Source organism: Lutra lutra, chromosome 10 (assembly GCF_902655055.1).
Source record: "Lutra lutra chromosome 10, mLutLut1.2, whole genome shotgun sequence".
NCBI lineage: Eukaryota > Metazoa > Chordata > Mammalia > Carnivora > Mustelidae > Lutra > Lutra lutra.
The window spans coordinates 94609459-94624017 of NC_062287.1; the positions used below are offsets into that span (position 1 = coordinate 94609459).

General features: G+C 38.1%; 1 protein-coding gene across 2 annotated transcripts in view; it reads left to right on the forward strand.

Moving 5' to 3' along the window:
* The window catches only part of TTC17 (tetratricopeptide repeat domain 17), a 122769-nt gene that overhangs the window by 47943 nt on the left and 60267 nt on the right, over nucleotides 1-14559 (forward strand). For both annotated transcript variants that reach the window (XM_047694010.1, XM_047694011.1), the window contains exon 16: nucleotides 5435-5621. In XM_047694010.1, coding sequence (XP_047549966.1) covers nucleotides 5435-5621 — 187 coding nt within the window. The remainder of the gene's footprint in view (nucleotides 1-5434; nucleotides 5622-14559) is intronic.

The window sequence follows — 14559 nt, forward strand, 5'->3', positions numbered from 1 at the left end:
ATATTTCGTAGTGTTGCAACACTGTTGCACAGGCGATCTTCAAAAGTTACTATATAAAAAAGTTTTATTACCACATAGTTTTTACTAGCCATCATTAATGGCTGCTTTTGAATTTGTATATCACAGCGTACTTCCTCAGTTGGTGAATGTTTAGGTTGCTGACAGTGCTTACCTATTACCAATAATGGTTTTCTGCATAAGGTTTTTTCTGCATTCCACGTAATTTTCTTAGGAAAGATGGCTAGCAGTGGAATTACTAAATCAATGAGTATTTTGATGGCTTTGATACAAAATGCCAAACATCTACCAAAAGATTTGGGCCAATTACATTGCCATCATCAAGGTGGGAAAGTATTCATTTCATCTGTAGCTTCCCCAGAATTTGGCAATTGAACTAATTGCTAACTTTTGTTATTGTTTACTAAAGCCAGGCACCATACTGATCCCTTTACATGTGATGACTCATTTAATCCTCACAATAACCCTGCGAGATAGAATTTGCCCATTTGATAGATAAACGGGCAAAAGGGATTTACCAGAAGTCTCAAAGTTGGATTTATTTGAACTCCGGGAGATTGGCCACAGCACTCACACCCTTTGGCCATGCCACACAGCCTCTGACTTAACATTTGTAAAACAAGTGTACTTTACAAAATATCTCTCCTGTGTTGGAACATAAATTTCTTTATCCTTTAATTGCGTTTTTATTTTCTTATTTTAATTTTTTCTGAAGATTTTATTTATTATTTTTTTAAGTAATCTCTACACTGAAGGTGGGGTTTGAACCTATAATCCTGAGATAGAGCCACACGCTCCACAGACTGAGCCCGCCACGCAACCCTTTAATCGTATTTTTAAAATAAAAGTTTTTGTGTGCACTTTGCCCATTTTCGAATTTAGATTTTTTTATTTTATACAAACTCTTTATAGAAAATCTTTAACTCCATCATACATGAAAAATTTTTTCTCTTTTTTTGTTTGTCTTCTCTCTCTCTCTTTTTTTAAGATTTTATTTATTTATTTGACATACAGAGATCACACATAGGTGGGGGAGGGTGGGAACAGGCTCTCCGCTGTGCAGAGAGCCCACTGTGGGGCTCGATCCCAGGACCCTGGGATCATGACCTGAGCCAAGGGCTTTAAACCAAAGGCTTTAACCCACTGAGCCACCCAGGTACCCCGCTTTTGTCTTCTCTTTTAAAAATACCCTTCAATTTGCCCATCTTTTCTCTTTTGATTTTTATTGTTAGATTTAAGGTATCCTCACAAGAAATTTGAAAGCAATTAGTTCTATTTTGTCTTTGCTGTCTATTACTTGTCTTTAAATAGCTGACTCAAATACAGTAAAATATTTTCCTATGTTGTCTTTGAGACCATTTGAAGTTTTAGGTTTTACATTTAGGTTTGTGAACCATTTCAAGTTAAATTGTTTTTGTAATACAAAGTGGAGATCAAAGTTCATTCATCAAAGTTCATATCGCATAGACATCCAGTTGTTCCAGCACCACATCTTGAGAACCCTATCATTTCCGTCTTGAGTCACCTGTCAGGTTGCTCTGAACTGCAGATCCTTTATCCAGCAGCTTACTTGACCGCCATTGGATGTCTAAAACACACTTTAGAACTAAAGGCCAAAACTAAGCTCCTTTACATTGTTCCAGTCTTTTCTTCTCTATCTTTCCCATTTCAGGAAACAGTAAAGCTAGTAGTTCAGGATAAAAACTTGGAGCCGTCCTTCACACCTTTTTTCCTCTCTCAGGGTAAATTCAGTGTAGTAACTTACCTTGCTGATATTTTCAAAATATACCCAGAATTGCAGTTTATCTCCACTGCTGTCTGATCCAATATACCATTATCTATTCTGAATTATTTCATTAGTCTCCGGCCTCACTTCTCTGCTTTTGGCATTTGTCCCCCTGTAGTCTATTCATAGCAATCAGTAAGATCCTTATGAAAGGTCATATGTTGTCATTTGTTCAAATCGCCGCAATGGTTCTCCACGTAACTCATAGTAAAAGACAAGAATTTATAATAGTGTAGAAGGGCTTACATGACTTTGTTATTTTTCTGACCTCATCCCCATGAAATCATTCCTTTGCTCATTCTGTTCTAGCCTCACTTACCTCTGCATTTCCTTGAACACAGTAGGTATGCTCCCACCTCAGCCTCTTTGAACCTTCTATTTTCTCTGTTTGGATACTTCACTCCACCAAGATTCTTCATAGCTTGCCTCGTCTCCTTGAAATCCTTCAAAATATTAACTACTCAGTAGGTCTTTCCCTTCCTCCAGTATTTAAAATGGCATTCTGTTCCCCACTTTGGTCTATTTAATGTTTCTTCCCAGCTATACTCTTCTCCATCACATTCTTCTCATACTTGTGTGATACCCTCATGTTTTTATGACACTTGACTAAAACATCTACAAAGACAGGGACTTAGCTTTCTTATTTTCTGCTGTATCCCCAGTATATAAAACAGTAGTAAAAACTCAGTTATTTTCTGGATGCACTGATGAAAATTCATTTTTTTCCTAAAATACTAATGAGTATAAGATATTTGCACAACCATCATTCTGGTCATAGGAATAAACATTTTGTTTCCTTATGTGAAAATATAAAGACACTTTGAAATCCAAATATGGGATTTAATTGCATCTGGGTATGAACCACAAAGTAAGATTTTAAATGTAATCTGAGAGCTACTTAGATTATGCCTCTGTGATATGGAATATTTTGTATACCTTGGTTTGGTTATAATGAGATATTGTGGATGACCTAACAGCCTGAATCAGGGGCGCCTGGGTGGCTCCATTGTTAAGCATCTGCCTTCGGCTCAGGTCATGATCCCGGGGTCCTGGCATCGAGCCCTGCATCAGGCTCCCTGCTCAGCAGGAAGCCTGCTTCTCCCTCTCCGACTTCCCCTTCTTGTATTCCCTCTCTTGCTGTCTCTCTCTCTCTATGTCAAATAAATCAATAAAATCTTTAAAAAATAAATAAATAAATAACAGCCTGAATCAAAAGCAAGTAGTTAGAAGGGGAAAAAAAAAAAAGCAAGTAGTTGCATAAATCATAGGTATTGCTTTTCATAGGGATATACTGTACAGTTTGAAAAATAAAACGTTCTTAGATCCTTTAAAATATTTTTAATGATAAAATAAGTGTAGAAAAAATGGTTTGTACACAAGCAAATACAAATTAACAAGCAAAGGTGTATTTCAACTAAAAGGACCTAAACTGAATACGTAGGGCTGCTTATAAAAACAGTCTCAACAAACAATTGGAAAATAGAATACAAAAACTATTTATAATAACAAGCAAGATATCTAGAAATAAATTTAAAGAAAGATATAAGAGTTTTATACTGGATTGCAAAATATTGCTAAGACAAAGTAGACCTAAATAGGTGAAGAGACATTATACTCATGCATTGGAGGGTTTCAATATTGTTAAGATGTAAGTTCTCTCCAGAATTGGTTTATAGATTTAACCCTGAACTCCCGGTGATTGCATGTATGTGTGTGTGTAAATGGATAAATTGATTCTAAAATCTACACAGAAATGGATCTAGAATAGCCAGAAAATTTACGGGTGAGGGGAAGAAAAAAACAGTGGGAAGGCTTCTATTACTATATTTCAGGACTTGCTGTAATTAGGTCAGTGTGGTATTGGCACAAGGATACTCAAACATATCAATAAAACATAAGAGAAAAATTAGAAGTACCCCCCGTATATATGGTTACTTGATTTATGACAAAGGTATACCAGTAGTTCAGGGCAATAGGGACACCTGGTGGTTTTTCAGTAAGTAATGCTGGAATACTTGGATATCCCTGTGGAAAAAGAAATGAACCTTGACTCCTCCCTCACTTCATACACAGAATTATGTTGAGGTGGATCATGTACCAGAATGTGAAACATGAAATAATAAAGCTTGATGAAAAAATAAGGGATGGTCTTCATGATGTTATAGTAGGCAAACTTTTAAAAAAGCTCTAACTGTAAAATATATATTGGTATAAATATATATTTTACATATACATATTCATGTATATATTTGTAAACAGAAATTCATCAAAAGTAAGAATGTCTTTTTATCAGAGATACTAGTCAAAGAATAAAAGGCAAACCCCAGACTGGGAGAAGATATTTGCAATAAATATTTCCAACAAAGGACCCATATCTGGTACATACATAAAGAGTTCCTTCAAATCAGTAAGGAAAAGACAACCTGTGGTTGGTTTTTTGTTTTTTTTTAATGGGGAAAACAACAGGCACTTCAGAAATGAGGATCAACAAATAGCCATAAGCACATGACAAAATATTCAACACCAGTACTAATCAAGGAAATACAAACTGAAACCACATTGAGATGCTACTTCATTATTTCTCTAAAACAGCTAAATTTAAAGGACTGACAGTACTAGTAGATTCTCATACTTCCTGGTAAGAGTGTAAATTTGTACATCCCAGGAGTTAGAAAACTCCTTGGTTGTGGGACGCCTCAGTGGCACAGTCAGTTAAGCACCCAACTCTTGGTTTTGGCTCAGGTTGTGATCTCGGGGTTGTGGAACTGAGCCCCACCTCAGAGCCCACACTCAGTTCAGAGTCTTTTTGTCCCTCTCCCTCCCCCTTGCACCTACCCCCATTCATACTCTCTGTCTCAAATAAATAAATAAAAATCTTAAAAAAAATGGTTTTATCTTATAAAACTAAATATATGCCTGCCCTAAGACCCACTGCTGAGTATATATCCAAGGAAAATGAGCAAATATGTCTATCAAAAGGTAGTTGCAAGAATGTTCATAGTAGCTTTATTCATCATAGCCCAAAACTGGAAACAGTCCAAATGCTTATTAGTAGGAGAATGAACAAACTATGTATTCACATGGTAGACATTACACATCAATTAAAAAAATAATAATAAACTACTAACACAAAAACATTCAGTTTTACTGTAAACCTTAGATATTGTATTGAGTAAAAGAATCTACAAAAGCATACAGATTACATATACATGGAAGGGAACATGCTGTTTGATTGCATTTATATGAGGTTTCAGGACAGGCAGAGCTAATGTATGGTGCTAGAACGTAACGACACTGGTTGCATCTGGGATTTGGGTTGGGTTGCCCAAGGGAATCCTTTGGAGTCTTAGAAACATTCTAAATGTTTTATATCTTGGAATGAGAGGTTGTTACAGGGATATATACACATATAAAAATTCACTGATCTATATACTTTAGTGTATATTACACTTTATTTTTTATTTTAGTAAAAGGGTAAAATTGTAGAATTGGCTGATTTAAATAAAATGGACAGTTAGCCATTAACTATTATGGGATAACCTAAAAGAAGCCAAAAGACGTATACTTCAAAAGTTTTGTAACTCTCAGAAAATATTAATTCACTAACATTTTTCTAATTTTTTTTTTCAGCCCCTGACCTTTTTGAGCCTGGGAAATGCTTACCTTGCTCTGAAGAATATCAGTGGGGCACTTGAGGCGTTTAGACAGGCTTTGAAACTAACGACCAAATGCCCAGAATGTGAAAACAACCTGAAGTTGATACGCTGTATGCAGTTTTATCCTTTTCTGTACAACATCACCTCTTCTGTTTGCAGTGGTAAGCAGCTGTTAAATGCTGGCAAAATACTGAGCTCGACCAGGGTTCCTGTTCTGATCAGCAGAACACAGAAAATGATTTTCTCTGTTTTTCCCAGGGATTTTACATCACTAGCATAATTCTACATACATCAGAAGGAAATTAATTCATTACTTACATATATATGCCTTAGGGTATTGTGTCTAATTCTGTCCTAGAACCCGTTGAAAAAGGCTGACTAAAGTGTATTCAACTGAGATTGATAGATGTGAGAGTTTTTTCTCTCCCCAGAATCTATGATGTTTCTTAATGACTGATATTCATGATAAGGGATATATTTTATATATATATATATATATGTATCTCCATATAGACAACCTGCAATAAGATTTAAAGATCTGATCCTCATTCACTGAAATAACCCCCTTGCTTTTCAGTGAAGATGATCCAGATCTTGACTGCACTTTAAAGTAGTCCCCTGACACTGAGGGGTATCGTCTTGCATACTTCCACTTTCTCCAACAGCCACCAGTATGTATATACACACATATACATATACATATACATATACATACACATACACATACACACATACACACCTGTGCAGAAGTGTATTCATCTGGGTAAAAAATTATTTGTTGAGTCAATAGCTATCTGAACTATTGTAAATTCATCAGTTAGAACTCCTTAAGGAATCCATTATGTTTACTTACTTGTTTAATTTTCACTATAAGAATAAAAAAACCTTTGGCTTGAGCTAGGAGAGGTGAGGTTTACATCTATGTGGACCCTCAGGACCTTGCTGTTGTAGAAAACACCATGGGTGCTTTGTTAATGCTCAGATCAGATTGTAATATTCAAGCAGAGCATTATCAGTCCATCTGCTTCACTGAAGGAAAATATACATCCTGCAAATGATTTTCCATTCACTGTACTGCCTTGGGATCTTATTGAAATGATAGGCAGTAAGTAGTGTACATTTTTAAGTATCAGAGCCCAATTTTTTAGTGAGGAAACTAAAAATCTAGTAGCAGCAAAACTCCGTTGCTCAGTTGTCAATAAGAACTGAGCACAATCTGGAGTTGCTTGCATCAGTGCGGAAGGCCTAAGTGTGTCAGCAACGCAACCGTGCGTAGCTGAGCGATGCAACAGAGTCCTGCAGACTCATGTCTGAGCCTTAGCTTTGCCATTACGATGTTTCTGATCCCTGTAAAGTAGCTTCCATCCTCATCTATAAAATGAAAGGGAAAATCTATGCCATAGACCTGTTGGTAGGATTAAATAAGATCCTTATCACATGATAGGTATTGGGTAAAAGTAAGCCATTAGAAATTCATAATAAGTACAAAATAGTTCCACCTTAAGGGTGCGAGTTATGGATCTTTATCTTCTTACTTAATTCCAGAAAATATGTTGTGGTCTCTTAAATTCCCTAGATTACCAAATAGCCTTGTAAACAGAATTTCACTTTTTTCAATGAGCTGCTTTTATTAATAGTCTCTCATATTTTTTTACCTGCTTTCATCTCCCTTGTCCCTCTTGATGTCTTTGTTATTGGAAAGAAGAGTTTTGTGTATATATATAGTGACCCTCTTCTAAAAAGCCTTTTTGCTAATATTACTTTACATGCTTTTGTTTAGGATTTCAGTTTCTTGAAATTTATTATTTTATGTCAGTCATGTCAAGAGAAGGAATTCAGTTGTCTCAAACTTCTTCCCCAGAGCATAATTTCAACTAGCCCAGGAAATTAATAACCTGAAACCAATCTACGAAGTTGTAGTATCTTAATATTTAGTTGTCCAGGTATCCCACAGATATTATTACTTGATCTAATACAATAAAAGAAAATAATTTGACTTGGGAAGAGGGAATATTTTTTTAGTTGTTTCAGAGAGAGCTCTTGAACAAATTTTTTTTTTTTGGGGGGGGTATTCATCCTTTCTTTTTTCTTTTCTTTTTTTTTTTTTTACAGCTTTATAAACATATATTTTAATCCCCAGGGGTACAGGTCTGCGAATCGCCAGGTTTACACACTTCACAGCACTCACCATAGCACATACCCTCCCCAATATCCATAACCCCACCCCCCTCTCCCAACCCCCTCCCCCCATCAACCCTCAGTTTGTTTTGTGAGATTAAGAGTCACTTATGGTTTGTCTCCCTCCCAATCCCATCTTGTTTCATTTACTCTTCTCCTACCCCCTCAACCCCCCATGTTGCATCTCCTCTCCCTCATATCAGGGAGATCATATGATAGTTGTCTTTCTCCGATTGACTTATTTCACTAAGCATGATACCCTCTAGTTCCATCCACGTCGTCACAAATGGCAAGATTTCATTTCTTTTGATGGCTGCATAGTATTCCATTGTGTATATATACCACATCTTCTTTATCCATTCGTCTGTAGATGGACATCTAGGTTCTTTCCATAGTTTGGCTATTGTAGACATTGCTGCTATAAACATTCGGGTGCACGTGCCCCTTCGGATCACTACGTTTGTATCTTTAGGGTAAATACCCAGCAGTGCAATTGCAGGGTCATAGGGTAGTTCTATTTTCAACATTTTGAGGAACCTCCATGCTGTTTTCCAGAATGGTTGCACCAGCTTGCATTCCCACCAACAGTGTAGGAGGGTTCCCCTTTCTCCGCATCCTCGCCAGCATCTGTCATTTCCTGACTTGTTAATTTTAGCCATTCTGACTGGTGTGAGGTGATATCTCATGGTGGTTTTGATTTGTATTTCCCTGATGCCGAGTGATATGGAGCACTTTTTCATGTGTCTGTTGGCCATCTGGATGTCTTCTTTGCAGAAATGTCTGTTCATGTCCTCTGCCCATTTCTTGATTGGATTATTTGTTCTTTGGGTGTTGAGTTTGCTAAGTTCTTTATAGATTTTGGACACTAGCCCTTTATCTGATATGTCATTTGCAAATATCTTCTCCCATTCTGTCAGTTGTCTTTTGGTTTTGTTCACTGTTTCCTTTGCTGTGCAAAAGCTTTTGATCTTGATAAAATCCCAAAAGTTCATTTTTGCCCTTGCTTCCCTTGCCTTTGGTGATATTCCTAGGAAGATGTTGCTGCGGCTGACGTCGAAGAGGTTGCTGCCTGTGTTCTCCTCGAGGATTTTGATGGATTCCTTTCTCACATTGAGATCCTTCATCCATTTTGAGTCTGTTTTCGTGTGTGGTGTAAGGAAATGATCCAATTTCATTTTTCTGCATGTGGCTGTCCAGTTTTCCCAACACCATTTATTGAAGAGGCTGTCTTTTTTCCATTGGACATTCTTTCCTGCTTTGTCGAAGATGAGTTGACCATAGAGTTGAGGGTCCATTTCTGGGCTCTCTATTCTGTTCCATTGATCTATGTGTCTGTTTTTGTGCCAGTACCATGCTGTCTTGATGATGACAGCTTTGTAATAGAGCTTGAAGTCCGGAATTGTGATGCCACCAACTTTGGCTTTCTTTTTCAATATTCCTTTGGCTATTCGAGATCTTTTCTGGTTCCATATAAATTTTAGGATTATTTGTTCCATTTCTTTGAAAAAAATGGACGGTACTTTGATAGGAATTGCATTAAATGTGTAGATTGCTTTAGGTAGCATAGACATTTTCACAATATTTATTCTTCCAATCCAGGAGCATGGAACATTTTTCCATTTCTTTGTGTCTTCCTCAGTTTCTTTCATGAGTACTTTATAATTTTCTGAGTATAGATTCTTAGTCTCTTTGGTTAGGTTTATTCCTAGGTATCTTATAGTTTTGGGTGCAATTGTAAATGGGATGGACTCCTTAATTTCTCTTTCTTCTGTCTTGTTGTTGGTGTAGAGAAATGCAACTGATTTCTGTGCATTGATTTTATATCCTGACACTTTACTGAATTCCTGTACAAGTTCTAGCAGTTTTGGAGTGGAGTCTTTTGGGTTTTCCACATATAGTATCATATCATCTGCGAAGAGTGATAGTTTGACTTCTTCTTTGCCGATTTGGATGCCTTTGATTTCCTTTTGTTGTCTGATTGCTGAGGCTAGGACTTCTAGTACTATGTTGAATAGCAGTGGTGATAACGGACATCCCTGCCGTGTTCCTGACCTTAGCGGAAAAGCTTTCAGTTTTTCTCCATTGAGAATGATATTTGCGGTGGGTTTTTCATAGATGGCTTTGATAATATTGAGGTATGTGCCGTCTATCCCTACACTTTGAAGAGTTTTGATCAGGAAGGGATGCTGTACTTTGTCAGATGCTTTTTCAGCATCTATGGAGAGTATCATATGGTTCTTGTTCTTTCTTTTATTAATGTGTTGTATCACATTGATTGATTTGCTGATGTTGAACCAACCTTGCAGCCCTGGAATAAATCCCACTTGGTCGTGGTGAATAATCCTTTTAATGTACTGTTGAATCCTATTGGCTAGTATTTTGGCGAGAATTTTTGCATCTGTGTTCATCAAGGATATTGGTCTGTAGTTCTTTTTTTTTTTTTTTTAAAGATTTTATTTATTTATTTGACACACAGAGATCACAAGCAGGCAGAGAGGAAGGCAGAGAGAGAGGAGGAAGCAGGCTCCCTGCTGAGCAGAGAGCCTGATGCGGGGCTCGATCCCAGGACTCTGAGATCATGACCTGAGCTGAAGGCAGAGGCTTAACCCACTGAGCCACCCAGGCGCCCCTGTAGTTCTCTTTTTTGTTGGGATCCTTGTCTGGTTTTGGGATCAAGGTGATGCTGGCCTCATAAAATGAGTTTGGAAGTTTTCCTTCTATTTCTATTTTTTGGAACAGTTTCAGGAGAATAGGAATTAGTTCTTCTTTAAATGTTTGGTAGAATTCCCCCGGGAAGCCGTCTGGCCCTGAGCTTTTGTTTGTTTGGAGATTTTTGATGACTGTTTCAATCTCCTTACTGGTTATGGGTCTGTTCAGGCTTTCTATTTCTTCCTGGTTCAGTTGTGGTAGTTTATATGTCTCTAGGAATGCATCCATTTCTTCCAGATTGTCAAATTTGTTGGCGTAGAGTTGCTCATAGTATGTTCTTATAATTGTCTATATTTCTTTGGTGTTCGTTGTGATCTCTCCTCTTTCATTCATGATTTTATTGATTTGGGTCCTTTCTCTTTTCTTTTTGATAAGTCTGGCCAGGGGTTTATCAATCTTTTTAATTCTTTCAAAGAACCAGCTCCTAGTTTCGTTGATTTGTTCTATTGTTTTTTTGGTTTCTATTTCATTGATTTCTGCTCTAATCTTTATGATTTCTCTTCTCCTGCTGGGTTTAGGGTTTCTTTCTTGTTCTTTCTCCAGCTCCTTTAGGTGTAGGGTTAGGTTGTGTACCTGAGACCTTTCTTGTTTCTTGAGAAAGGCTTGTACCACTATATATTTTCCTCTCAGGACTGCCTTTGTTGTGTCCCACAGATTCTGAACCGTTGTGTTTTCATTATCATTTGTTTCCATAAATTTTTTCAATTCTTCTTTAATTTCCTGGTTGACCCATTCATTCTTTAGAAGGATGCTGTTTAGTCTCCATGTATTTGGGTTCTTTCCAAATTTCCTCTTGTGATTGAGTTCTAGCTTTAGAGCATTGTGGTCTGAAAATATGCAGGGAATGATCCCAATCTTTTGATACCGGTTGAGACTTGATTTAGGACCAAGAATGTGATCTATTCTGGAGAATGTTCCATGTGCACTAGAGAAGAATGTGTATTCTGTTGCTTTGGGATGAAATGTTCTGAATATATCTGTGATGCCCATCTGGTCCAGTGTGTCATTTAAGGCCTTGATTTCCTTGTTGATCTTTTGCTTGGATGATCTGTCCATTTCAGTGAGGGGAGTGTTAAAATCCCCTACTATTATTGTATTCTTGTCGATGTGTTTCTTTGATTTTGTTATTAATTGGTTTATATAGTTGGCTGCTCCCACGTTAGGGGCATAGATATTTAAAATTGTTAGATCTTCTTGTTGGACAGTTCCTTTGAGTATGATATAGTGTCCTTCCTCATCTCTTATTATAGTCTTTGGCTTAAAATCTAATTGATCTGATATAAGGATTGCCACTCCTGCTTTCTTCTGATGTCCATTAGCATGGTAAATTCTTTTCCACCCCCTCACTTTAAACCTGGAGGTGTCTTCGGGTTTAAGATGAGTTTCTTGTAGGCAACATATAGATGGGTTTTGTTTTTTTATCCATTCTGATACCCTGTGTCTTTTGATTGGGGCATTTAGCCCATTAACATTCAGGGTAAGTATTGAGAGATATGAATTTAGTGCCATTGTATTGCCTGTAAGGTGACTGTTATTGTATATTGTCTCTGTTTCTTTCTGATCTACTACTTTGAGGATCTCTCTTTGCTTAGAGGACCCCTTTCAATATTTCCTGTAGAGCTGGTTTGGTATTTGCAAATTCTTTCAGTTTTTGTTTGTCCTGGAAGCTTTTAATCTCTCCTATTTTCAATGATAGCCTAGCTGGATATAGTATTCTTGGCTGCTGTTTTTCTCATTTAGTACTCTGAATATATCATGCCAGCTCTTTCTGGCCTGCCAGGTCTCTGTGGATAAGTCTGCTGCCAATCTAATATTTTTACCATTGTACATTACAGACTTCTTTTCCCAGGCTGCTTTCAGGATCTTTTCTTTGTCACTAAGACTTGTAAATTTTACTATTAGGTGACGGGGTGTGGACCTATTCTTATTGATTTTGAGGGGGGTTCTCTGAACCTCCTGAATTTTGATGCTTGTTCCCTTTGCCATATTGGGGAAATTCTCTCCAATAATTCTCTCCAATATACCTTCTGCTCCCCTCTCCGTTTCCTCTTCTTCTGGAATCCCAATTATTCTAATGTTGTTTCGTCTTATGGTGTCACTTATCTCTCGAATTCTCCCCTCGTGGTCCAGTAGCTGTTTGTCCCTCTTTTGCTCAGCTTCTTTATTCTCTGTCATTTGGTCTTCTATATCGCTAATTCTTTCTTCTGCCTCATTTATCCTAGCAGTGAGAGCCTCCATTTTTGATTGCACCTCATTAATAGCTTTTTTGATTTCAACTTGGTTAGATTTTAGTTTTCTTATTTCTCCAGAAAGGGCTTTTATATCTCCCGAGAGGGTTGCTTTAATATCTTCCATGCCTTTTTCAAGCCCGGCTAGAACCTTGAGAATCGTCATTCTGAACTCTAGATCTGACATATTACCAATGTCTGTATTGATTAGGTCCCTAGCCTTTGGTACTGCCTCTTGTTCTTTTTTTTGTTGTGAATTTTTCCGCCTTATCATTTTGTCCAGATAAGAGTTTATGAAGGAGCAAGTAAAATACTAAAAGGGTGGCAACAACCCTAGGAAAATATGCTTTAGCCAAATCAGAAGAGATCCCAAATCGTGAGGGGGGAGAAAGGGGATAAAAAGGGATTCAGAAAGAAAAAAAAAAAGAAAAAAAAAGAAAGCCGATAAAGAAAAAATATAAAAAGAGGAAAAAAAATATATATATTAGATAAACTATTTTAAAAAACGTTAAAAAAGAAAACGGTAAAAGTTAAAAAATTTAGCAGAAGAAGAGAAAAAGAAAAAAAAATTGAAAAAGAAAAAAAATTAAATTAACTGCAAGGCTAAAAAATCATGGGGAGAAAGCCATGAGTTCCGTGCTTTGCTTTCTTCTCCCTTGGAATTCCGCCGCTCTCCTTGGTATTGAAACTGCCCTCCTTGGTAGGTGAACTTGGTCCTGGCTGGGTTTCCCGTTGATCTTCTGGGGGAGGGGCCTGTTGTAGTGATTCTCAAGCGTCTTTGCCCCAGGCGGAGTTGCACCGCCCTTACCTGGGCCGGGCTGAGTAATCCGCTCAGGTTTGCTTTCGGGAGCTTTTGTTCCCTGAGCGCTTTCCGTAGAGTTCCGGAGGACGGGAGTGAAGATGGCGGCCTCCTGGTGTCCGGCCCGGAGGAGCCGAGAGCCCAGGGCCCCAGTCTTCAGTGCGCCATCGGAGAACAGCGCCCAATGACTCCCGCCACCCTGGCCTCCGGCCGCGCTCCGAGCTGACCGAGCCTGCGACCGGTTCAAGGCAACCCCGAGCTGAGAGTCACTCGTCGGCTCTGTCTCTGTAGCCGGCTCCCCCGTTCTAATACCTGTGAGCTCTGCGACACTCAGACACCCCCGATCCTTCTGCGACCCTGCGGGACCTGAGGCCGCGCTGACCCCGCCTGGGCTTCACCCCAGTTAAGCCTCTGGAGCGATGTCCCTCAGCGGAACAGACTTTTAAAAGTCCTGATTTTGTGCTCCGTTGCTCCGCCGCTCGCCGGGAGCTGGCCCCTCCCCCCGCGGTCTATCTTCCCGTCGCTTTGGATTCACTTCTCCGCCAGTCCTACCTTTCAGATAGTGGTTGATTTTCTGTTTCTAGAATTGCTGTTCTTCTTCTCTTCAATCTCCCGTTGGATTTGTAGGTGTTTGCAATCTTTAGATAAGCTATTTAGCTGATCTCCCGCAACCCGAAGTAGTCTCAGCCTGCTACTTCTCCGCCATCTTGACTCCTCCCTCCTTATCTCTTTTTATAATTTGGTTCATTACCTATAGTTTTAGTCTATGTTCTTCAACCTAAATTTCTGTAGATTTATAACTTGTGGCTTAAAGCAATTTTACCTGGAGTTTAGATTTTGAAGAAAAAGAAATCTTGCATTTTGCTGCCCTCCTGTGGACTACCCAGAATATGCTACCTGCAATTAAGACTTTGCTTTATGATATTCTTCATAAAAATTAATGAAGATGTCTGCTTTAAAAAAACAAGATAAAGTCTTAAAGTTCCAGTTTTTACAGCATTTTTAATATGCTACTAGTTAGCTTCCCTCCATTTATTTCCATAAGAAGAAATAAAACTTTGGTTTAATATGCTACAGATTTCAAAATCCTTAAATGTAAGCATATCCTGCAACAAAGCCGAATGTAACTCCTTATGTTTTTAAGATTTTCATGTTTCTTTACTAAAAAGGGCTATAATTATTTGG